At 32.1% G+C, this 27,400-nt stretch overlaps 1 protein-coding gene across 2 annotated transcripts; it reads right to left on the reverse strand.

The window, feature by feature from the left end:
- LOC135839227 (uncharacterized) lies at positions 1–27,400 on the reverse strand. 2 transcript variants are annotated; one of them, XM_065355158.1, is made up of 6 exons: positions 27,115–27,394; positions 18,279–18,345; positions 11,118–11,188; positions 8,074–8,197; positions 3,496–3,652; positions 1–2,631 (listed from the first exon to the last, which is right to left on the reverse strand). In XM_065355158.1, the coding sequence occupies exons 2-6, from the start codon at positions 18,301–18,303 to the stop codon at positions 1,257–1,259; spliced, it is 1,752 nt and encodes a 583-aa protein (XP_065211230.1). In that variant the 5' UTR covers positions 18,304–18,345; positions 27,115–27,394; the 3' UTR covers positions 1–1,256. The 2 variants fall into 2 exon arrangements, with proteins under 2 accessions (XP_065211230.1, XP_065211231.1); XM_065355159.1 differs by lacking the exon at positions 18,279–18,345 and having other exon boundaries at positions 27,115–27,400.

Consider the following 27,400-nt stretch of genomic DNA (forward strand, 5'->3'; position numbering starts at 1 on the left):
TGAAAAGCAATACTAAACTTTATTTCAACGATATAAAAAATATGAATAAAATATATAAGTAAAGTACATGATTCATAATTTACTATCAAAAATAATTATAATGAACATCCATTGCGGAAATTTTCAAAAATTTCTGACCAGTTTTACTTTAAAAAATTTATGAAGTTTTTTTTCAAGCATATATAATTTTTTGGCAACGAAATTCTTTTTTAAAAATACAAAATAATGGAACAAAAAATTGCCTATAAATTTATGCGTAAAGGATCGAATAATTTTACAACGTGAATCGTAACTTACGTGGAATTTTATTAGGAGAAGAAACACCAATGTAGGTAGGTACTTTAGGTTTTGCGTGCCTACTTTTTGGATCACATACTTACCTACACGAAAAAACAAACAGTCAGGGATGCGGAGCGGAACTGAACCGGAACGAACCGGAACGCTAAACCCCTAACTTTTGGGAGAATTTTGGCGGAGCGGAACGGAACCTGGAGCAACTTTCAAAAAATATGCAGGAGCGAAACCGGAACCGAACCGGAATAAAAATTTGGGTTTCTAAAGCTCCGACCTAACAAAATTTTTTGACCTTTAATGAACGATTTTCAAGATTATAGTGTGAACAAAAGGTGTTTTTGCTGAAATTTTACCTCAATAAACTAGAAAATTGTAAAAAGACATGGTAAATGACATGAAAAAGACCATTTATACAATGTACTTTTGGAACAAAGCTGCAATTTTCAGCGATCAAAATTCAAATTTCTCATGTGAGCAGTGAGGTGGACTTTAAATTTCATTAAAACGCGCCTAATTCAACCATTTTTTTAAAATTTCGGGTATTTCAACATTTTCAACTTCAATTTTTGCTCAGAACATGAAAATTCTGATGTACTTTGAATGCAACCTTCTCTAAAACAAAAAAGAAAAATCGGAGCGGAACGGAACGCTAAACCGGAACGGAACGATATGTTTAATCGGAGCGGAACGATACAGGAAACCGGAACAGAATTATTTTTTATGTCGGAGCTGAACCCTGAACCCGGAACGAAATTCATTCCGCTCCGCATCCCTGCAAACAGTAATAAAAATGAAACGAAAAATAATTGCAAAAATTGCTCCCTTTTAAGGTTATTCGATGATTACCGAGAAGATATTGGCTTTGTTTTCCTTTACAATGGCACTTTTTATCACTTTTTTTCATAAACGCTGCCACATATAGGTAATTATCATTTTCTGGTAAGATTGACTATGAGAAAATCTTATTGCTTAATTTTTTGAACATCGGTCTGGTATAAAATATCTTTATATTCTTGAGCATTATCATCGTAATCGGCTCTGGTTTCTTCGTAGTACGATTCATCGGTCAAAGATTTATTAATATCGGTAATATTGGGCTGAATGAACGTCAACGGTGATACTTCTTTCAGTTTGGTAGAAAGTACTACGCTGGAACCGTTGTTGATGTCGGAATTCCTCAAAGAATTCGATACAGATACGGAATTAGCATTACTCGTTATGGCACTTCTTGGCTTAGAACTGATAGAAGAAGATACTGAACTAGTGGTCAGTACCACGGAGACGGAATCCGAAGCGTTTTTAGGGGTCGAATGTCGATCAGGAATAGCTCTCGCGAAATTCGAATGGGAAAAATTTTCTAATTTTCGAGGCGCCGCTCGTTCTTCAGCTTCGTCGTCGTTTTCCGAATCCGTGTCCTTTTCTAGCGACATTTTCGAACGCAAAAGGTAAGGTTTATTTTGAGTGATTGTGAAAGTAGAATGAGCAAGTTGCGGGACAGTCTCTATTTTGTACATTTCCACTACGGGCTTACTGGGCTGTATACTCGGTGGTCTGTACCGATTCACACCGGTGCCGGTGCCCTCATTGCCTAAAATTTTATAAGCATATAATGGCTGCACATTTTGATTTGTCGAACTCGCTAGTGTGGGCGAATGATTGGCTATCGTTTTATTAGGTACTTTTTGACTGGGTTGTTTGTTAAAAAAATTATTAACAGGTTCCGCTTTATGAGTCGAATGAGGCGGACTGCGATTAGGCGCTAAATTACTAAACTGAACGTTTTGACTTAGATTAGGCAGCGAATTTGGTAACTTGTTAGAATTCGTTATGAAATGATTTTGAGGCGAATTCGAAAGTTGATAAGGAGGATGAGGCACCGATGACGTTTTCGTCGGACTTGGCTTTTGAGTCGGCGACACGTTCGGTGGAAATTTACTATTCAATTGCGGATCTCGTCGCTTTAAATTTTCTTGAAATGCTTCGTGTAAGGCTAACAATTGAAGAACCGTGTTCGGTGTCGTAGTAGAAATAGGAACAATTTCGGGCCTGTAATGGAATTTTGGCGGATTCGCTGATGGTGTCGAGGAAGGCCTGTGTGATGTTGTGATTGGTTTCGTTGTAGTTGTGGCTTGCGTGGTCGAAGATGATTCGGAAGCGGGTGTTGTCGATAAAGCCGAGTTTATTTCTTCCCAGTCGTATTCAATTTCTTCTTGGATGTCCATAACATTTGGTTTTTGGTTCGGTTCTACCTTTTTACAGCTTCCGTCGTCTTCGTATTCATCGTCGCAGTTGGCTTGATCTCCATCGTGAGATGGATTTTCGTCTTCTGGCTGTATTCTGAAAAAAAAGAAGTAAAATTGAGCAAATTTTTCATTTCACCTATTCGAATTTAAGAGCTTTTGGTTATGGATAAGAATTTGGTTTTTTAATGGGGAGAAGTAAACATGAAAAATAAGTTTCACAAAACTTATTTTTAAATCAAGTAAAAAGCTTGGTCAGATAAGTGTGGTAGGTAAGTAATTTTGATTTCATTTTATTGTATGTATTTAACTATCTCAGCTTTCAAAAACACTTTTTTAAATTGTTTTTTAAAATTATTCAACTTTTCTAAGTAATTTTCTCAATTTTTTAAAAATTATTTGAAAAATTTTGATACTAGGTAATTTATTGTTTTATCTTAAATCTTTCAATATTTTTCTTTTTTTTTTACAAAAATAATTACATTTACATAATTAACCTTTTTATCATTTTTCATTTTTTCTTATTTTGAAATATTTTTCTAAACATTAAACAATTATTGATATTTTTCTTAATCTTTAATTTTTAGGAATACCTACATTATACGTAGGTAATAGGTATACCATGTTCAGGAATTTTTAGTGATAATTACTGCATTCCAAAAAATGTACCTCTGATGGGACAATTTCCCAGCACTTATTTTCCTTCAAACGAATTACGTTGCATAATTTGGAATTCGAAAACCAAAATTATAATGAAGAAAAAAATTAATTCAAAGCAGTTTTTTTATTTGAAAAAAAAGAATGAAATTACCTATGGTTAAAACTTAGGTATAATTATAACGAACCGTCCGAGCATCGCATTTTATTCCCGTTATGTGTGTTGCAATAATCAATTGTCACCGAAATATTGATTCTTATTTGAAAAAAAAAAGTTGATATAAAACAGAATGCAATTGTTTACCCGTATCCTCCGCCATTATTGCCGTACAGTTCAAGATTTAAATCAAAGAAACTTTCACTTTTGCTACAATCTACTTCATCCAATCGTTCGCATACTCGAGTTTCTTGATCAAATACGGTTCCATTCAGACAAAGAAATTTAATATCCGTGATTTCAGCTAAAAACAAACAAAAAAGATACAAATTAGTACCACTTTATCTAAGTCAAATTTTACAAGTATCCGCGTAGGTACCTATGCCTAATTAATTCTAACACACTAATACTCGTTCAAAAAAAATCACAAAATCATAATTATACCCATAAGATGAAATGAATACTAGGTTTACCTACCCACATAATTCATTTATCAAAAACCACATTTCCTATCCCTTTGTAATCACCTCCACCGTAAGTACAAAAACCACAAATTGAAATAAAATCAATCCATCATTGATCATTTTTATTTAATTGCTATATTTGAGCAGTACGAGATACCTAACCTACAGGTCGAATGATAATCTAACAAAAATACGAAGATGATCAGACGGAATTTTTTCATGATTTTTAGGATATTCATCCACAACAAACTAATGGTGTTAATGATTATTATAAAACATCATATTTTCTGCCTCCGGACTTCAGCGAAAGTATTATCTCATCAGTTGATATTTTGACATAATGTGAACGTGATCGGCAAATTAATCACATGCTATTTACCTGAATATAAATTCAACGCTATAAAAGCATACCTATAGACCTCTATACCTACACCATGCAAAGTGCAAACATGAATGATGCGATCAACTAAATTAAATTCTTTCCATTTACTCACATCAGAGTAGAATTTTAGACGTCAAGTCTGACTTTTAAAAATTGGAAAACCCCATTGAAGTGTTGAAATTACGTCAAACTAAAAAATGGCTTTTTGACTTTTTGTCATACTTCTCACTTCAGTAAAAATACATCCATGATTTAAAACTTTTCTTTGAGAGGAAGTTACCAGACAATAATAAGAACCTAGATACTTTCAAACTAGAGATTTATGGGTGGAAAGGGGAAGGGGGATCGGAGAGAAAAAATAACTACGGTAGATACTTCGAAATAATAATCACATTAATAAGAACATTTTTTTTGCAATCTTTCAGAAAAATTAGAAATCATATCTTTTAGTATAATATAAGTACAGGTAGCAGGTACCAACCAAAAAGTAATTATGATTCAGTGACTTTACTAAAATGTAACGTAAAACTTCGAGAAAAAAATATCATGGTTTTATGGAAAATGATAGAAATGTGTCTAGTACTAATTACAATTACATAAGTATAGCTTATATGAAGCATGATTTATTGATTTCTTACTTAGATGTCAGATTTTGAGTGAGAGAAATAATAATAGAAGACGTTTTGTCAAAATGACAAAAAAAAATATAGGTAGATAGGTAATTAACTCGTACATACCGCAGTAGAAAGAATCGACTAGAAAAATTTAATCACCTAATCAAAACCCCATTTTCTTTTTTAAAATCCGGAACTGAGAATTTACATTCATTATTTGAAAGTTTTTTGCTATTTCGCTCGTTCTCATTACACCTTTTTAAAAAAGAAATCACATCATTTCTCATCGACCACAAAAAAATATTATTATGCAATAAAGACGTCCATTTTTGAAAACTTGATTCAAATTAAGTAACTCGAATGGCAGATATTTGATCACTTACATTTCACATAAAATTAGTGAATGATCTACTATTACTTAAAAAAGTTCTACGATAGATAAAATACCAACGAAACCTAATATTACAAGATGACTGACAAAATAATCTGTCACTAATTTTGTATTCTTCATTCAGACATCAGACATTAAAGTTAATTGATTGTAACCTAAACTAAGAGTACTGGTCAATAAGAGGAAGGAGATAATTTACTTGGTGCAAATACGTACAATACATCTACATATTAATTAATTTTTAACTAAAGACGTTTTTCATTTTCCTGTTGTAACACATAATCAATTAGTATATAGGCATAAGTAGGTTATACTCCATAGTACCTTTAACGAATTTAATCTCGATAATAACGCGGTTCCTATATTTATTTAGACGTTTCAATTTAATCCTGAGATTTTTATACGTGTCTGCTTAATTTTATTTATAATAATAATATCACGACGATTAAGTTACGAAAATTTAAACGACTTTAGCAGCTATAATAAAACATTAGAAAAACATCAGCAAAAGAATAATGTTATAAGTGAACTGCTGAATAAGCAGCCTACAACATAATTAAAAGTCATTATTGGCCATTTTTCAATATTACACGACTATACCTAAGTATACAGGTACAAAGTCTCGATACCTAGCATAATAATCTGCATGTTAAGTACGAGTAGAAAGATACCGAACAACTTGCACGAACAATAGGAAATTCTGTATTCTATCATACTTATAATGAAAAAAAATCACAAATTTAGAAGTTATTAATACACCTCTATGCATATTATATTTTAATGTCTAATCGAGTCGATAAAAAAAATACCTATTTATTGCAAAAAATACATAAATTTCAAAATGCCAATTTCGCATAATAAATAAGTTATAGATTTGCAACCTGCGTTATCAATATTTTCGCATCAAATCACTTTCATCTAAAGGCAATAATCGGCGAGTTTATGTAATTACATTCGAGATAAATCGTGGTTTTAAATATTGTGAAATTCTTTCACTACATATAACTTCACTTTGTCTAGTATTTTTGAGGTTTACTGTATGTGCATAGTTATTGTCATGATACGCTTGACGATGGAACGCCCCTATATAAATGACGTTAGGCAATCATACGTACATCTGCACTTATTCGATGCAACCTGACATTCAATTAAATTTTTTTCACCTCTCTCTTTCTCGCAGGTAGCGAGAAATCATCTACAAAAATGCCATTTGTTCTCATTTGAATTTTTCAAGTTGATTGGGCCTCCTGAACATTTTGTTACTCCAAATTGGACTGGGGGCCTTGAATCCATTGTCGGTTTATATTTTGTCAACCTATATTTTTTCACAATTCTCAACGAAAGACGAGGAGGGATTCATCACTCATCGGGTATTTAGGGAGTGGGGGATTTACCAAGACCACGGACGATGCTGAGATACAAAATTCATCTGTATAATTTGTTCTGATCACCCACACTCGATCGTTACACTTGCATCGTATAAAAGGTATTCGTTGACATAACACTTCCATGAAAGATAAAAATCACTTCCTATAAAATAAAATAAAAACTACATCCATTATTTTCGCTTTTTAAATCGCTGACAATGGCAACACGGTTCTTACGATTCGTTTGTAATAATATTACGAAGTTCTCATGACAATCGATTCGGTCAAATTACAAGGTGACTGCTTACAATGTACGAATAATCTACTTTCCCTATGAACCATGCAGCACATAACTCTCGGTCTCATCGCCTGCCCAAAATGTTGGAAATTATGTGCTTGTTTAACGCGTTACTAAGTACGCCTAATGCACGATTTGACCCGTGACCTTATGGTATTTAGGTTAAATCAGTCTGCTTTACGATGACGATTTCGAATCAGATGCTCTTCGCAGGTATGAATCTTGCAATATTTCAGTCTATAACCTTTCTCGCGGTACATATTGTCGTTCAGGAAGGAATACTATGTACAACAGAGTGTTTTCTGTTTCGTGATACCTTTTTTCGCCTATTCATGACTGTGGCTCGATATAGATACTATCAGGTAGGTACATAAGTGCAATAAAATCTATCGAGGAAATTAATTACTTCATGGAAGCACAATACATACACTCGGATACCCATACCCAGGTACAAATAAACCGTAAGTAATAAGGATCTCGTGAGATAATTAATAGCCCAAATATTTAGCAAATGAAATAACCATTATAACAAGAAGTAATCTATTGAAAGTGAATTTTTATCGACAAGGCGAAGTAGGTATACCTATACCAAAGTATTATGTAGATATTATATGTACCTAGGTATAGGTATCTATAGATGATACAATAGCGATTTCATGGTGTATAGAAAACCGCACGAGATTCCTTAAGGATATTTTAAATCTATTGAGAAACTTTTCTTCAATTAGCTTTGAAAAGACGATCATTAACGTCGTTTAATTTTTTAAAAGATTAGTAATTTCGACAAACGCGGTCGCAAATACGAAAGATAAATTATCCTAAGTACATCTACTACGTAGGTACAGGTAGATAGGTATATGTGTATATCTTCACATCAATTTCATTTTCACTCCCAAACGTGCCAAAAGCAATTATTAAATAACTACAAGAGCGAAAAATTAATTTCCAACTACTGGCACGACACGATACACGTCAGTCATTCCTAAAGCTATGATGTAGTTGTTTTCTTCAATTAACCTTAATGATGGACATAGGCTACTGTACTATATTCACTCCATCTTACTGCGGAAATCTTTCCCTTTGGTGGAGATTCTTTTGAAAAATATTTTTCCCGAATATAATCGCATTATGAATTCGACGAAGCCTACTGGATCTTAACATGGACATACTAGATGTACTCTCGTATAATAGGAAGTGATCTGTACTTACATTTTTGTCCAATTGTACACACGTGAAACATTTGACAGCCCGTTTCGACATCAGCGTAATATCCTCCTATTACTTTTCCTTCGCATGAAAAATTCGTATCGGGTAAGTTATCGAAATCTAAATACTGAACAAATAAAATTAATTAGCCAAATTAATATCTACGTAAAATATGGTTACAAACTAATATCTTTATTTATAGTATGTAATTTTAATAGGCGTTTATAGCAATTTCAACTTTTCGTTACCTAAATATTTACTTAATTCATCTCGAGTTTCAAAATACTACATAAGAACACATATGTGTGCGTATATAGTCGATATTTCCAATCGAATATATTGGTCAATTACTACATACTTGTACTCGTATACCACGTGTACCGATTGAACTTTCAAATAATCTACCTATCCGAATAAATACTCGTTTTCATCAGAATCATCGCATAAGCTTATAATATAACCAGTTCAAGGTTCAACTCATTCAACCCTGTAATAGGTCTATCAGTGACCGCAACTTTGATCACAACTTCTGAATTTTTTTTCACTTCAATTCTGATAGGTAAGTATAGTACGTGGATGTTCTTTGAAATATTCATTAATATACCTAGGTAAGTAAATTGCAAATCGTGCATTGGCGAATCTTCCTTCGTATATTCAGTGAACAATTTACAAGCCGTAGTAAAGAAAAGAAATCCCATGAAAACAAGACACGATCTGAGCAGTACCTATTTCATTTAGGAAATTAACCTTTTTGTCTAAATTATTATAGTTTATGGATATATTTGCCCGTAGGTTCCAAAAAGCTATTTCTCATAATTTCTTTCCTGCGTGACAAATAAAGCCAAGGATCAGAATACGAGACCTACAGCAACGATTACATTATAGAATCTTATTAAATTCGTTTGTACAGATAGGTGAGCACCTATCAACGCATGTAGTACTTACGTGTAGGGCAAAAATCATGGAAATTATGTATATTTAAAGGGAAAATTTATATCAGAATATTGAAAGAAATTGCGGTAAGAAAATTAACGATAACTGGACATTTTTTGTCAAAAGTAATAACAAAATATGTAGGTATTCGAGTTGATTGGGGAATACCAAAAACTTGCTGAGTTACATAATAGGTACCTACAGACAGGTAGGATGCTTAAGTACCTAAGTGTACAAGCACGAGACAACGTGAGATGCATTTTGAAAAATGAAAGTAAACAAATGAATCAATTCACAATTATCAGACTGCTTTTTTTTTTTTTTTTTTTTTTCAAAAATGACTTTAGGTAGGATGGAAATAATTATACTACTATAATAAGTTAAGTGGTTTAAATAGCCCTGGCATGATAAAAATAAAATCCCTGCCAATTTTTAATAATGATCTAATTTCAAACTATACACGTTCATTTGAATTTTATAAGGTAATGATATACCTAGTGTACAACTGCAATGTTTTATAAGAAATAGGTAACTCATGTGTGTGTGTGTGTGAATGTTATGCAATAAGACATATTAATGAACATACCAAGATGCATAGGTAAGCAAGGTCAAGGATACATACATAGTATATTATAGGTTATTATAAAATGCTATAAGTAATTTATGTGAGGTAAAGAAGACAAATTTTTTTAGAGTCTTTTATAACTCGGTGATTTATTCTAATATTATAACATAAAAAACCTCGGTATGCTTTTTTTTTTGGTCTGATCCCGTCAACGTGAAAATAGTGCACCTACGAATTTTTATGTAGTCGTGTTTCCTGATATTTTCAAAATTTCGGTCATAGACACTTATATCTGTGGCTGAATTCTAGGTGAAAAATTAGAAACTCTCGCAAAAAATCTAGAACCACCAAAACTGCGACTTTTCTCACTGATATCAACATTTGGTCTCAAAATGTAACCGAACAAAGAATAACTTCAGTTTCCAAAATAATAACCTGCAGCCAACCTTATCAATTTTTTTATTTATTTACACAATGATTGATCTCATTAGGATTAAAACTCATTCCTTGTAACTTTTTTGATTGTGGAGCAGAAATTTTTTGTGGCCAACTGTATTGGATTTTATGCTGCAGTAAAAAAATGAGTGTCATTGATGATTAAATGGCCAAAAGGTTTTCTTGCTGTAAATTGAAACGTAGCAGAAAAAAAGTTTTCAATAACAAATTTCGAAGCAAATAATAGTGGTAGCCAAATTTCTAAAAATTCTGATAAAATTATCAGCGATAGAAAAGAAACTACTGAAAAATAATATATTATTTGCTAATTTGTTTGTGGTCTTCCCTGAATTTAAAAAGATCGTTGTTGAGCTCAAGAAAATTTGAATCAATGCAGGATCACTTCGACTCTTTTAACTATTTCATAGCCAACCCACAATCACCATAAAGGAGTCAAAATTACTCAGTTTCATCCTATACACAGGTAAATTGACTATCATGCCATAACTAAATGCAAAAAAACGAACATTTTCCTCCACCCCGACCCTGCCCAAGATTAGGAACATTCTACAAAACACCCTAAAATGGGAAAATTTTGCGAAAGTTGAGGGCAGGGGCTCAAAACTTCTTAAACATTTTTATAATCAAAATACCTACCCAAGTCAACCGAAGTACATACATATGCAAGAGCTTCAAACTGCCCGGGATCATCAAGAATTTTTTGTCACTTTAAAATTAAATGATCGCACAGTTTTGGAATTATTAAATAGGTAAGTAAGTATAAAGTAGAAACGCATTGAACAGCTTCGGCGCTGGACAACAACCAAAACTTTCACGGAATATCCTTAACTTTGAAGCAAATGCAGGAATTTTTTAGGATCTGTGGGGCCAGGTTCAGAACACCTTATATATGTAGCTACCATGCATAATCAATAGCATTTCATTTTAAGAAAAACTAGTTTGAAAATCGTAAATGACGAATTATTTCTTAACTTTGAAAGCATCCAAAGCAGGCATTATGAATATGTATAAATGTATAACGTCATTAAATAACTTAATTTCTCGCATAACAAAAAAAAACCCATCGATTTAAGGTCAATAGGTATGTACTTACTCCAGGTTCCACGGCGGAAACCAAAAAAACATTTTCATATTTGCTCCAAGGTAAATTCCACAATATCGCTCCTAAAACACATAATACGTACGTCATTACAGTCCACATTCATAAATAAACAGATCATCAAAATTTTACAAATATTTCAAAATGTAGGTAGGTCGCGTCTAGACAAGTGAATGTATAGGTATAGGTAGGTATATGTAAGCATAAATTTTGCGGTAATGCATGGATGAACTTTTTTGTCTAAATTGAATCGAATTATTAAATCCAGCTTGATGAAGTGAATGGCATAGTAAAATAGGTACCTACATCTCAAATTTAAAAGCGTCATCTAGTGAAAACTGAAATTGTCCATGCTCTTTGGGTGGATATGTTATAGATGATGCATTTTATTGTGAGTCCATCCACATTCATTCATCTGGGTTGATTTATTATTAGCTCACTTACTCATTGCATTTCCTTCCCCATCGTCAACAATACACACTTCCATAGTTACCCAATGTTAATGAAACCTCATAAGTTGGAACTTGGAAGCTAGGCACTTCTGATTGCTCAGGTAGGTATGGCTATACGTGTTATACTCGTATTCGTAATGTTTGCGAGGTGAATTGTTAGTCTATCAGATATACAAAATACAAAAGCTAGTTTGACAAACGATTTCAGTTTAAAGAAACGACGTCCATATTCTCATGATTTTTCAATTTTGCCATTTACCACACCCTTTCATGACATGGTTTGTCAGTAACCACTTTACGATTGTTGATTGACTAACATACACTTACACACAAATAGCTCACAAGACGAGTGTGATATAAGTGATAAACGAAATTGACGATAGTTTTTTACGCACCGTTTAACGGTATATGTAAGAAGAAGTAGACGTTTCACCGATAGCGATTCGCCATATTTGGATGTAGTTTTGTTTACATACGTACCTACAATTTTTCATTCAGCACGCTTGCATTTAATTGTTAATGATTTCATTGTTGCGCCTACAAATTTTCATTTCTAAATTTTCGATTGCTTCGTTTTATTAACTGATTGCCTCAGTCATTTACAACGAATGTAGGGTACCTATTTCGTACCTGATACCTTATTTTTAGAGTCAATGTGTATCTACGGTACAGTAAAAGCGTCGAGTGTCCAATAATTTTAAAATGTTTAAAATACGAGTGAAAAAAGGCAATAAAGTAATGTAATTCTGAAAAATATTTTTTTTCTCTTTCATTCTCTTCACTTTCTTTGTGTGGGTATATGAACCTAGATTTTTGCCTACTTCCTTGAAAAATCAAGGTTGAACTAAAAATAATGCATAGGTATACATATATACAACTTGAATATCTTACGGGAGGATTTACTTGGTGTTTGTTGATGTAACTACCAGCCTACCTATATCGTTAATACATGGTCTAGCTAGATATGCCATACTCATGCAACTAAGCACTTATAGGTACCTGGGTGGTAGGTACAAACCTGAAAATTGAAAAAAAACTTGGAAGGACATATCAGGAAGCGTGAAAGATCAGCAGGGTTAGCAATAATTTGATTGCCTTCTCCTTCTCACAAGAGTGGAACATCTATGAAATTTTGAAAACGTCAATGATTTTTTTTCAGTGACTACCTGATTGGCAATTTGTTCTGTCAGCTTTTTAAATATGACTGGGAATATGACTACTGAACGAATCTGACGACGAAACGGAACTAATGTGACTGGGCTTCTACTGGGGATATGACAACTGTTATTATTGGCGAATGGGTCCAATTTTGGGTTCCAAATAGTGCATATTAGAGCCAAAACCTATAATTTACCATATATGACGATTCCATTGCTCATAAAAAGTGGACTTTGAATATTTATTTACCATTTTAAAAAAATTTCACCAAAAAGTAGTCAGAAAAAACAAAACTGAGTGGTGATATGATTGGTGATCTGACTGGTCTTAATTGTGTTCCAAAGAGGAAGCAGTCATATTGTATTTTATTGCTTTCTGATTGGTTGTCATTTCTGAGGTTATGACTGGGAAAATGACAGTCATATTTTTCAAATTTTTGCCAATCGGGTAACCTAATGGAGGAAAAGTGAGAAAATAATGATAATAAAGCTGTGTAGGATTTTTAAAAAAAATAGTCATCATGCAAAAGGAAAAGATAAGGTGTTCCGTTATGTTCATTTTTGCCTCTCATGTTATCATCAGTCATTTTTTTAAAAATTGAAAAATTGGGAATTTTAAATTGTGTCTTGGAATAAGGTTTTAGTTTTAGTGACCAAAATCACATTTCCAAGAAAAATACAATTAAAGTTTGATATCGGTTCTTCGGTAATTTTTTTACTTTTGAAAAAGCTTTAAACAGCTTCAACTTTTTTTAAGAGCAAGATAGGAGTAAGATTGTGATTTTTGAATTTTTGGAACATTTTTACATGAAAATCCTCCAAAAAGTAGAAATGGTTTTTCAGTCACTTTCACTTTTTCACAAAAACGCGTTTCAAGTTTTGGTGTCCATTTTTTGGAATTTTTTATGCTTTTGAAAAAGCGTGAGTTGTCAACTGTTAACGGCTTTACCCTACCTTTTTTTGGAAGGAAGATGCAGGAGTCGCGGTTTTTGAATTTTTGGGACTTTTTTTACATAAACATCCATCAAAAGGTCAAGCAAGATTTCTTGGTCACTAACACTGAAACCTTATGTAGGTAGAGGAGAGGTACATACCTACTCCATGACACTTGAATTTGTAAAGAATAAATCAAGAAACCTTATTCACAGTCTGTCAATTTTAATTGAGCTGAAATTTCAAATTCAGCTCAGTGAAAAATAAAAAGTTGTATAACTTGATTTTTCGAATTTAGGTATGTACACATAGTATCTACCTACATAATTTTTTTAATAATGAAAGCTTAAATTAGTGTGATTAAATTCTTACAAAAAGGGCTAAAATGGTGAGACAAAAATTGAAAATTTTAAAAGCTTCTTTGTAATATTTTTAACTGTATAAATACTTTTTTACTCCATAGTGGAATGCTCAAAACTTTATAAGTTTTTTTTAGACTTTTCTTGTGAAAAATGTAATATGTAATAGTGTATTTTTTGACTACTAACCATTCCTACTTTTTGGGTCCTGTAAAATGAATTTAAATATTTGAAAACTCTAAAAAAAAAATTTGGTCTCCAAATTAGTTTTGTTAATTTTTTTCATACTTGAGTAGGTATAGCCAAGGTGAGTAATTCTTTCATCAAAAATGAAGATACGAGTACCTAGATTCTTAATCTCTTCTCACATTTAAATTGTTCAAGTTTGCACGAGTTGAAATGATTTGATTGGATCGAAGAGTAGCAGAATTTATTTTCCTGTGGTCACCGAGGGGAGGGAGCAAAATAGAAGAAAAAGGGCTTAAGTAGGTACCTATCTACTTTTACTGAGATAAAATAAAGGATAAATCTAGTATAATATAATTATAATGTTGATATTCTGCTTTTACTCGTAATTGGCTGATCTTTAATTTTATTGAATGCTGTATTATTTTAGGCAAATCTTATTAGTTTTATTAATTCAGTTTTTAATGACTAAAATCGTGAGTATGAATAATTTTGTCGCAATTTAGGTAACCTTACAATTTTATTGGAAAATTGAATTTTTTATTCTTTTGAATGAAATCGCCAATCACTTCAACTTTTCGGCTTTTCAGGATGAGTTTCATACTTGAAATAAAATTCTACTTTTTGTAAAAAAGGACATCTCCTTTTTCGAAAAACGAATGTACTGCAGGGTATGAAATGATTGAAACACATGGTTTTCAATTTTTCAAATAGCTACATTACAATCATACACCATGTATGTACTTGCACTCTGCATTTCTCTCATCTCATAGCGATAGTTAGGTACATTTGTCGATCATCATACGTAGGCAAGTAGCATGATGCATGGAACACAGGTAGGTATAGGTACATAATTGTCGGCACTTAATAAAGCGTTACACAGTAAACGATATTTTCACTCGGTAATACCTTATGTAGTCGTTGTATTGTTATTTTTTTGACTAACTGTACTTACCACCAAGCTCTTTTAAACTAGAACTATTCGCGTATATTTACGTAACGGAAGCACAGGGTTCGTAAACCATGTGATGTAAAAACTCTATACACTTCAATTATAATTTTAGAACATAGATGACTCTATGAAATAAAGAATATGCTTACACGCATTCAAATTAGACTGAAGTACGTTGAATGGTTGAACAGATTCTCAACTGATGAGGACTTGCCCGCTAATTGGTTAATGAAAACTATTATTTACCTTGTTCGTGACCGGAATTTTTACACTAAAACTTACTTTCGCGTAATGTGTGAGTTTAAAAAAAAAATCAAATACGCAAGATTTTAAAATGATCGAATTACTTTATCGTAGAATGTCTCATAGGTGCGGGTTCAGGTTCGGTTATTTACCTACATCACCTATCTACTATATGTAAACTAATATGTACGTATTTGAAAAACAGTCTCACAAAACTTATGCAAGTAGGTAGGTAGCTAAGGTATAGCTATGCTCTTAACTTTTGACACGTAAGCGGTTTATAAAACTGATCCATCACTAGACGATCATTATAACAATATGCCATTTAAAGCACCGATGATTAAGGAAACTTTCATATTTTATATGAGAAATGTAACACATCTTTCATGCACTTTCTCATTGTTTTAAAAACGAATTTGGTGAAATACCATGCCTTGTACAAACGCTTACCTTATAGACATAAGTAAGTAGGCAGTTAAGTGCACTTATTCGAAACAAATTTACTGCAAAACGGACCCATAATAGATATTTACCTACTCGATCTTTCTCCCGGAATCGAATAAAAAAATAAGTCAGCGGTTTGTTTATTCGATGAAAATAAACTACCTACCTAACCGCAAATTATACTATCGGCACTAAGTATCACAAATTAAACCTCTAAACCTCATGAAATGAATTTTAAACGATTGATCTAAATTAAACGACATCGTAACACCTACGATTTTTGTAATGAATTCTCACGATACATACATATATCAATGCGAGTATATAGGTACCTAAATAAGTATGTAGTTTACATTTTACGATCTTTATTCACCTATATTCGGACGATAAATTTACGTAATTTTCAAATAATTAAAGAAATGCTTCGTTAAATAGCTTACATTACTCTTATACTAATACGTATGATAAAGGAATGTAGTTGGACGAGTTCATACTTTCATAAAAAAAAAAATTATGAACGTTGAATTTTGCACGTTCGCTGGCAAAAAACGATCGAATATAAATCAGTGATTTTTTATAAATGCGATAAAAATAATTTTGATGGGTCAGTTTATTCCAATGGGTTAATTTGTACGTCTGCGTATCAATAGTAGGTAATTTTTTTAAAACAAATTAGGCAGATTTGGTACCAATAGGTCATATTTAACCACAACGTTACATTTTCTTGTAAAAAAATTACCATCAATTTTTTTTCAATGTAGTTATCCCACCAAAAAAATTATTTTTTGCACAAATTATCATAAAATATTACCAAACATAGGAATGTAAACTTATTGAAATGGAGATACGCCTGTCGTCTATTAATACTAAAAGTACTTACTACGATGAATTATCCATGACTTCTGAGAATTTATCAGCAAAATATTGGTCATCTTATTGAGCATTAACAATACTTAATTCACCAAAAGTTAATTTCAAACTTGACAGTAGGTGATTTACAAATGGGAGGAGAGCAATATTTATCTCACCCTGTCGTTTTGTAAAAAACAGAAAATTACTATTTTATTTCCTACAAAAAAAAAAAAAAAAAAAAAATGAATCATGGTATACTGGCCGCGGGCAAGTCCTTCAGTAAAAGTTTTCAAGCATGAGAATGTGATTTTTTTTGCAAAATTTCCACAAACAGAATTTTTACAATTTTTCAAGCGCGAAATGATGAAAAAGAATACCATCAACTATGTCTGCAATTTTGTAATCGTGTTATTATTATTATTTTTTTTTTTTGAAAAAAGAAAAATAGATGAAAAATTTACTATTGAAAAGTACATATCCGGTTGTATGTACTTACAAAAAATTTTGGTCCGAATAAAAAAAAAATTGAAACAGCCTGCAGCCCCTCCAACTAAGTGTGTCCAAATTGGTAATGTACAGCATGAGATGTCATAGGTGTACATTTTGTAGACTTTTTTCATTAACATACTTAGGTAATGAATTAATGACACTGAATTATGGATCGTCGGATTCATTTTTCTAAAAATTTCGTCGGTTTCTTATTGAAAAAGTAATTTCGGGTTTTTAAAAAAAAGAACCAATAGTAGATAACTTTTGATCATAAATTAGTAGATAATAAAAAGTAACCCGGGTCGAAAAAAGTAACAAAGTCACTATAAACACTAACCACCCTATTATACCTGTGATAATTTTTAAAATTATGTCTTTTTTTATAATCTAGGCTTTAAGAGCTCTCTAGCAAATTTTAATCCCTCACAATTTTTCTCATTTTTTACCTTCGTCGTGGCTGGAAGTTCAAATTCAACTGTTGTTGCTCGTTTGCCCCTTCCGCTTTCAAAGCAGGCAATATCTTCAACTCAGGTTTTTTTTTGTAGAACTCGGTTACCCACATGCTAATTTCTGATTTTGGTCACTCAGTTCTCAGGTTGCCTTCTCACACACCTCGTATAAAATTCAAAAAAGTGATTGTTAGGTAATGTTATAATAAGTCTTTGAGCAACGCAAAAAAAAACAATGAAATATTTCAATCAATCAATTTTTTGCCAGAAAGTAGATCAAATTATGTGTTGCACACAGAATATCATAAAACATGCACGTACATAATATGTAAAGAAAAAAATGATAAAATTGAAGAAAAAAAATCTCAAATATTTTCTTTTGCTCATCGTAAAAGAAGTGAGGGTCATGAATCACATGGTAACTGATTCGACCTACAGCTACGGTAACATTTATGCAAGTAATAAACCAAGCAGTGGAATCAACTCAACGAAAATATCTCTTCGCAAAAAATTACATTCTACTCGCGTACCATTCATACCAGTGGTTCCTATGATTATAACATATAGCATGATATCTGTATAGTAAAACCTTACTACGAGTATATACTATGATGTGCGGCTAAGTCTACGCATACATACCTGTTAAGAAAATAACCAATAACATAGTGTATAAACCATGAGCAGGCCAATATCCTCTTCACCCCATCTGCAATTAATTAAAAATAAAATCCAAATTAGACGGACGTAAGCATTTGAATAATTTTTTTATCATATGTATTCATACTTATTATGGGTAATTTTTATTGACAATTTCATTTAAAATTATTTTGACGCTTTCTTTATTTTATTCAGGTCAGTTTAGATATCGTTAAACAAAACGAATTAAGTACTTTTAACAGTGCCTTCTGGCAATTGTACAACCAGCACGAACATTTTTTCTGACATTTCTTCTTCCTAGACGATTCAAGTTTATCTTCGCAGATTACATCGCATAAATATTATCCTGCCTAAACTCAAATTACCGCTCGTTCACGTTTAGAAAGAGAAAATTAAAAACTTATTGCAGCAGCGAAATATATTTTTAGTGATAATTTTTGTCAACCTACGATCAACGAGTTTCACTTCAAATTTTCTCGTCGTAATTCTCAGAAATATAAATAGGTACCTAAATGGGCATTATTAAGGCAAGTGCGTGTTTCATTTTTTAAAAAGATGAAATGCGTTTTCGAAGAACTTAAAATTGTTTCAAATTCGAACGTACCTAACGGTTCAGCTTATAAAACCCTTTTCACTAAAGTAATAGGCACATACATATTATGAATCAAAGTATGTAGGTAGATAAAGGTGTGCTTAAATAAGCTAAATTTGTACGTATGTAACGTTGCATTTACAAATAAGTACACAGATTATGCATCTGCATAAATCGTTGGACAATCTAAAATAACTATTAGATGCCTACATAATTTCACATATGCATATAGGAATTTGTACATCTAAAACGATTACAATAAATTGATATTTCATCGATAAAAAAAATATCTCATTTCGATACCGTTAAGAAACATTGAATAAATAAGTTTTCTTTTTTTTTCAACGCGAATACATATTAGATGTAAGGTAAGTAGAGGTACCATGAAGTAGGTAGAGGTACATGATGAAGAACGCGAAAATGATACAGGCAGGTAATTTCAAACATACCAAGAGACTATCGGCCATTAATTTTCACGCGATTTATACTCGTAGATCTCTTTTGAATGACCTTTGAAACCAATCGAAGAATTGAATTACGTAAGTAATTTGTCCGGCCAAATTCATGCCGTTGGATATTGAGTTTGATTGCGTACCATATTGTATTGTATATACACAAAACGTCGACACCTTATCTGATAAAAGGGAAGTTCAGTCCGACCTGAACCTTGAAATTGACCAGTAATGCGATATGTTATGTGAAGAGACTTATTGTTTTCTGGGAATAGTAAATTTTTTGCTCACATTTTTACGTTAAACGATAATTCTTTCAAGGCTACTGAGCAATACGAGTTTTATCTGCAAGAAACATCAAACACTTGAGTAAATATTCCGATGGACGACTGGACTTTCCCTGTCATTTACACGAATAGCGAGCGAAATAAGTTACAAAATTTCCAAATCTGTTAGATACCTATTTATTATTGAAAAATTCGTAGTTCGTATTGTTTGGCGTATTTTCAGTTTTTTTTTTATTTCAAAAGTTGAATAAAAATATTACAAATACAAATAGTCTCCCTACGTAAGATCATTTTTGAGACCCACTGGCCCAGTTGACCTCGAAAAAGTTCAAACAAATCTACAGTGGATTAAAATTTTTTTTAGAAAAAAAAATGTTGATTCGACATTTCTTAAGTAAATTTATTAAATCCTAAACCGGTACATATTATAATTATTTTTAGTATCAAAATTCGGTTTAGAATTTCATCAGCCTTCTACCCAGACAATGTACGTAACGTACTACGTACATATGTGAATGATGAAATCCTTGCTTTTGCTCCAAATTTCTGCAGACCTGCAACTAGGGCGTCCAGGTAGGAAGCATTTGAAAAACTCACCCACTTTCCAAAAAAACTCGTGATTTTTCTGTTTTTATAAAAAAAAATTAAGAAAATCTTGAAACAAAAATGTTTTTTTAGAAAAATTTCTAAAAGCTGCAAGTACATAGGTACATACAAATGCTTGAAGATTCAAACATGTGCCAGATTTTCCAAACTTACACATGTCTATTGTCTTGTATGAAAAAAATTACCCAATTTTGAATTTTTAAAATGTAAAATGAGAAGTGTTTGTAAGTATCATTGAAGAACACCAAATTTTTTATTTTATTTCTGAAATCATGGGTACCTCTAAACCTTCATTTTCAAATGAGTTATCTGCGTTAAAAATTTAAATCTTCTATTATACAAGCATCCTTCAGGGTCCTTGAAATCTCAAAGTTTTCAAAAAAGAATTTTCTTCCTAATTTAAAAATCAACTGATGAAAAAAATCAACTGAGTTGCCGAAACGTTGCAGATACATAGGTACCTGCTTGGATTTTTTTTACCATATTTTTATTTTTCAAAGGTTTTTGTAAGCTATAATTTTTAATTTTTCCAAATAGCAGACAAAAAAGTCTTAACGTTGGGTCTTGGAACACGTTGAGAAAAATATACATATACGCATTACGCAGTCTTCTCACGAAAGAAATATTGAACTACGAGTAGGTAAGGAGAAAACATTCTAAATTCTGACTTTTCCAATCATCATCTTTTTGATCATGTTTTGAACAAAAACCAATACAAAGCAAACATTTAGCTTTCTTCGGTATTTCCATGTCGCAAAAACAATTGAAGACGTCATAACAAAAAGGGGTATATATGACATATACCTATGTCCTTTTTGAGACGAATCCATATTGTTATTCTTCAGACCTTCCTCTATCATATGAGACTACCCCCACTTCACAAAGTCGAAAAACCAGTGAGATATCGCCATTTTAAAACTGCGAAGTCGATTAAAAATTTACTTTTTCAGAGATAATGGGTTACTCATGGTCGATTTTGTGTTGTCAACCATTATTTACCTGGTTTAAATCCAAAAATTTGCTCAAAAACATTTTTAAATCAATAAGAAAAAAAATTGACCAAAAAAACTTGTCTTTTTTGTTTGTTTTTTTGACTCAACATAGCGATCTTTTTTCAGAGATAATGGGTTACTCATGGTCAATTTTGTGTTATCAACCATTATTTACCTGGTTTAAATCCAAAAATTTGCTCAAAAACATTTTTAAATCAAAAAAAAAATTGGCCAATTTTTCGCTTCAAAAAGGACATATAATTCGAAATGTTTGAGCGCTTACCGCTAACACACAGTTTCCTCCAGACTGATGGTGCATAGCATTTCATATAGTTGGATAGTGGGAAAATAAGATAAAATCGTCACCATGTTCAAATATGCACATTTCTAAACTTCACAAGCACTCAAACTTTCAAACAGTTTTTTCTCAAAATACAACTTTCACACATATGTCCTTTTTGCTATGACGTCTTCAATTATGAAGTTTTAAAACTTCTCAAAAGTTAAACACAATTTTAAAAATTCAGCGTCAGATGAATTATAGTATCAGCTATCGCGAATTTCTCATCTTCCCCTCCAGATTTCCTCCAATAAAAAATGTAGGTACATGCACCTTTAAAAAACAAAATTTTCCATTTTTATTTAAGATTTCTTCAAAAATCATAACATTTAACTGAAATAATGAAATAATGACTATTGAAAATTCTCTCTCGAAATCGAATGCATTTTCCAGTCTCTTTCTAGCTGACGTTGAAATTTTGCCAAAATCTGTAAGAGGCTAGTTTTTTTTCATGTTACCTATGATAGTCAGCAAAATGTTGAAAGGTCGCCTCAAGTAGGTATCCTATGGAAATGCTATGGATTTTTGCAATTAGAATTTTGGACTTATCTTTGACTATGCTTTAAAAAAAGAATTCACTCATCAACTTATCGCTTGCCCCAAACGCACACAAATTTGCAAAAATTTTCTTTTAAAAATTGCTTCCGTTCAAATTTTTTACAGGAGAAAATGTCGTTGGTGTACATTTTTTCACTAGCATTTTCCAATTCGGGGATACCTCAGAACAATTACCTATATTAGGTACCTATTTATGGTATTTTTATAATTAAAACTACACTTCGAAGATGAGATCTTCAAAACACGGTAGGTACCATCTGCCTAGATACGTAAAAAATACTGATAAAATTTTTTATTTATCATTGTGATCAATTCAATTTTCAATTTCAAAAAATACCATTCAAGAGCATAAGAATAATACGATAACCCTTACACACTATACTCCTATAAGAGCAAGAACCGTTTACTTTTCTAACTTGGTAGGTACCTAATATCCTTGTCCTAGAAGAGAATCGAACCCTGAACCTCTCTCACATGTTTAGTGGTTAACTAATGTCGTAAATCATACTTGGAAAATTCGCATTACGAGTGCGCATTGCAGGAAAAAAATTGATACCTAAACGTTCGAATTAAAAAGGTTAATTACGTAAACATTGCAATAGCAATAGTATACCTATAGCTACCTAAAGAGAAATGCACCCATGCAGTGTAGTGTCGTTGTATCCTAATCAAAAACATTTACCTAGCCATTTTCTGTCAAATTATAAGATCATTAACGAGTAAATATCGAGCAAAAAAGGAACCAAATATTGGAGCATGACTTTCAGTTTCTATAAATATATTTTCAAGTCTCCATCTCCACCAACTATACCATACATATTTGCTTATATGTAGTAACAGGAAAACGATAACAAACCACTCCTTCAGTACAATCGTAAGTACAACAACTTTTAACCTACCAGGGTTTTTACTCGTACATTTAATACCTACATCAATTATTTAATTCTATTGTTTAATAAATTTCGAGGTTGTACAGAAAATTAAGCTAATGTCTTATAGGTCACACTTATTTTGCCGACAGCTAAATGAAAGATATTTGCATAAATCGTGATAAATATCGCTCTTGTCTTTTAATTCGTTCGAATATTAGAAAAAAAAATACAGATATGTAAAGTTACAACAAAAACTTATTCATAAACTTAGGGGCTATGCACACCACATGTCTAGAAGAAATGGCTAGAGGGTTTTGTAGGCGTAGGCGATGTATTCGTCAATGCTACCAAGTTCGATATTTTCCACGTTACTGGTTCCATAAATAGATTATAGCTTTTGGCAAATTTATCGCGCTCATGATATTGATTTTCCGATAGGTACATATTCGAATCACCTAATTTATTATAAATCAGTTATCATTGGGTAATTTTTCATACTGCATAGATATATGTACCATGTATTAGTACTTATAATGATTGTAGCATTTACTTTATGTACCGGATGCTCAGAAAGTTTAATCGCAATTTTATGATCTGCCAACAAAACGTCTCTATTTCAGTTCTCCAGGAATTCATCAAAGAATAAGGCGAAGCGTACCGATACTTCCCCATACCCCATCGCAAGTTATTCCATAAAGTTACTCAAACTGCTAATAAGAAAAAATATGGATCAATCAGTCGTCAATTTATTGTCAAATTTTTAATATGCTCCATGAAACAGCATGGAAAATTGAGTAAGCAAACTTTGTTCAATGAACTCTAAATTTGTTTAGACCCAAGCGGCAAAGTGTACTGCAGAGGTTCAAAAACATACTTAAATTATAAAGATACGTAATACAGATGGCTCGTCATACTAATCAATTAAAGATCGACATAAATTCGTATTTGTACAGATAACTAGTTGAGTACCGAGAAGATATGTAGACCATACCTACCTATTTTGTATTTGCCCAATACACAATACCAATGCAATTACGATCATTAATACCTAGGTAAACATTTACCCACAAGGTAAAAAAAATATCAACAACTTGGTACAGATGTAATTAAACAGTGAACGCATACCTAATCATAAATTAAGCAATTATCTTTGTTAAAATGAATGTTAGGTACACCTATAAGTACGTAATAAGGTACAAGTTTTTAGTGTCTCATCAATGGATTTTAGGTCATAGAAAATTATTTTTTGAAAAAAAAATTATACAGAAAACGGTGTTTTGTAAAAGGTATTTCAGAATTACGAGTATTAGTGTTCCCAACCATAGAATTGGTTTTTGATTTATTTTTCTCGTCTTATCCGCGTGCTACTACTTATTATAAAAAATGAGTGTTCTATGGTACGAGTGAAAAGTGCATTCTTTTCAAGAAAATACGAGTCATCATTAACGTGAAGGAAAAAACACGTTTCCACACATGATCGAGTGAAGGGATATAAATTCCAAATTTGCCACTTCTTGAAAATACTTATTCAACAAAAACACTGATGTCGTATGAATTTGAAAGCTTCCTGAATGAAGAAAAAATTTAGATGGTAGTTACATATTATTTTTAGAATACCTATGTACCTATCAAATTTAGTAGAACGTTGAGCAAGTCAGGTACACTAATGAAATGAAGAAATTGAATCATGTCACAGTGAATACGAATTTTACAACAAAAAAGGCTCATTTTTATAAGCCAAGTTCGTCACGTACCAAACCCTCAAGGTTTACATGGTCCAAACAAATCAAACGGGAATCAACTCACCTACAGCCCCTAAAATTATGCAACCTTTTCGATTTTTTTTTTTTGCTAATTTTTGCCAAAGTACTTAGATACCTGCTTACGTTTTTTCTCAACTTGAAAAATTGCTCTGATCACTGGTAAAAAAAAAATGAAGGTATTTGCAATAAAACGTATTTCCGGGTTGATACTAATCTAGACATAAATTTTGGCCAAGTAAATCACTCCAAGAGGGAGGGGAGGTTAAAAGTTCCCAACATCGCATCATTCAATTTTTAAATCAAAATTATGAAACGAAAAAAAATTGACAAATTTGGTCCAAATTTGGATTATTAGTGCAGTTGAGGGTCTTTCGTCATGACTGGTGTATTCTGAGAAATTGATCAATTTGAGTGGGAAAAATGGCCAAAAAATCAGTTTTTTGCATTTTAAAGTGATACCTGCATAAAAAAATTCTGGAAAAAAGATTACGTATCAAATTGCAAATCTGGGTGAGATAATTTTTATCATAAAATTGCACCTCTAAAAGAACTTACCGAAAATACCGTTAAAAAACTAAAAATGCGCGTTTTGCCAAAATGATGATTTTGAAAAAATTTCCAAAAATTGTCATAAATAACCCTTGGTAATGCCTAATATGTACCCCTGTAAGTTTGAAGAAATTTGGTTGGAAACTGCCAGTGATAGAGATGTTAAACTGAAATTGCAATTTTACTTTTTTTTGGAGGAGTTAAAGATGAGGTAGCGATCTGAAAATTTCGTCACAGGGTTTTACACCATGGAATAATTTTGGTAGTAAGTTTCAAAATCCAAAGTATGGCACAAAATCACCTATTTTACGCGGCTACGCTTTTTGAAAGTCCTGCAGTTTCCAAAACTAAAAATCAGGTACATATTTTCATCTCCAACTGAACGCAATATTTTTCAAAAAACCAGAACGATTTACTACTTCTTTCAAGATACGTTTCCTTTTAAAAAAATGACTCATGAATTTTTCTTCAAATCAGTTGAAGATTTTGTGATTTTTACCCCCCTCTTCCCCCCTTTCACTAATTCTTCACCCCAGATCATTTCAGTCCTTACCTAGGTACCTGAAAAATTGTCCAATTTTCCTCCCTAACTAAAGAAGAGCCCGTTCATGGAAAACTTTGATAAATCTGTTTGGTACGGTCAAAGCTAGAAACTCGGAATACATTTGGAGCGTTAATTATTGGAACGTTGATTACTATGTCTCTTGTTCCAGTGTGATGATTTTCTTCTTCAAATCGTTCTGACTTTGACTTTGAACGTGTATATTGAAGTTCTCGTTTCTGCATTTCTTGTTTTAAAAAACATAAGTACGTGATGTTTTAGTAGTCGTTTTTCTTTTATTATTACCTACATATTCCGGTCTTCGACCTAGACTTTTGAATGTCATCTATTTGCAACTCAATTCTCCCTTCCCGGCGGCGAAGACAAATCGAAAAAAAGGCGTATAGGTATCTTCTAAAAAGTAGGTACAATCAGTTTCAATTGTACTTCTTTCCAAAGTGTAATAGACTCATAAACATTTCTAATTATCATATAAGTAGGTAAATTAGGTACACGAAAATCCATCAAAATTGTGAATAACAAGATGTTTTTGATTGCTTTCGCTTTTTAGCAAAATTCACTTCAAGAAGTTCATTCAGAAGCTACAAACTTTATAAGAGGTTAGAATTTCCATAGAAGAAAATCATTGAGTATCTTAGCGTTTATTGCAAGAGTCAGTTGACAGGATTACAGCATTGTTCAAGCCTTCATTTTATGTTATTGGGTGGGTATTGTAGTTTAAGTATAGGTAAGTACATATTAGGTAGGTACTCAGATATTATGTCAAGTTTTTGAACCGATATATGATTTGTATTTACTACATGAAGAAAAGTCTCAAGCAGATATTTTTTTATGAGTTTATTTTCGATTCCTCTCAGCAACTATTAGCAATACAAATAACCTTTACAAACGAAATATCCACTCATGGACTTCCTAGTAACTACCTACATATATTAGTATTATTCTCAATCCCAAGAAAAGGTACCTATCAGTGACCAAAATTTTTATTAATGTACCTACATACAATGACTCACATCACCAAATCATCTCTCATCAAACATATCATGCTATCCATTTGCAGTTGTAAATGAAGTACTTACCTACCCAACTTAACATTCGTACTAATCGTAAAAACTTCCGAAAATTTTATAACAGGTTATAACTTCTGTTACGTAACATCTTTACCGGTAATTTTTTACCTGCATTCGTTTCAACTCGAATGCATTTGAATTAGAATTAAGAAATAATAAGTATATCAATTCATACCTGTGGTTAATTACGAAGCATCATTTCTGGAGAAGAATTTTATGCGAAGAATAATAAACACTCGTTAAGAAATCCGCACGCGAATTATCACGTAAAACTTTCAAATCGCGAATATTAAAAAATAACGATAAGAAACAATAAATACGCAAACGAACAATCCACATCACTACGGAGAAAAAGTCCAACTAAATATTTGAAACAATTCTGTAAACTGGAATGGTTGTCTGTAACATGTTTCTCCTTCCGAGGTGAGTGGATTAGACATAAACGAAGAGACATGCGGTGG

The sequence above is a fragment of the Planococcus citri genome, chromosome 3 (genome assembly GCF_950023065.1).
Source record: "Planococcus citri chromosome 3, ihPlaCitr1.1, whole genome shotgun sequence".
In the NCBI taxonomy this organism is placed as follows: Eukaryota; Metazoa; Arthropoda; class Insecta; order Hemiptera; family Pseudococcidae; genus Planococcus; species Planococcus citri.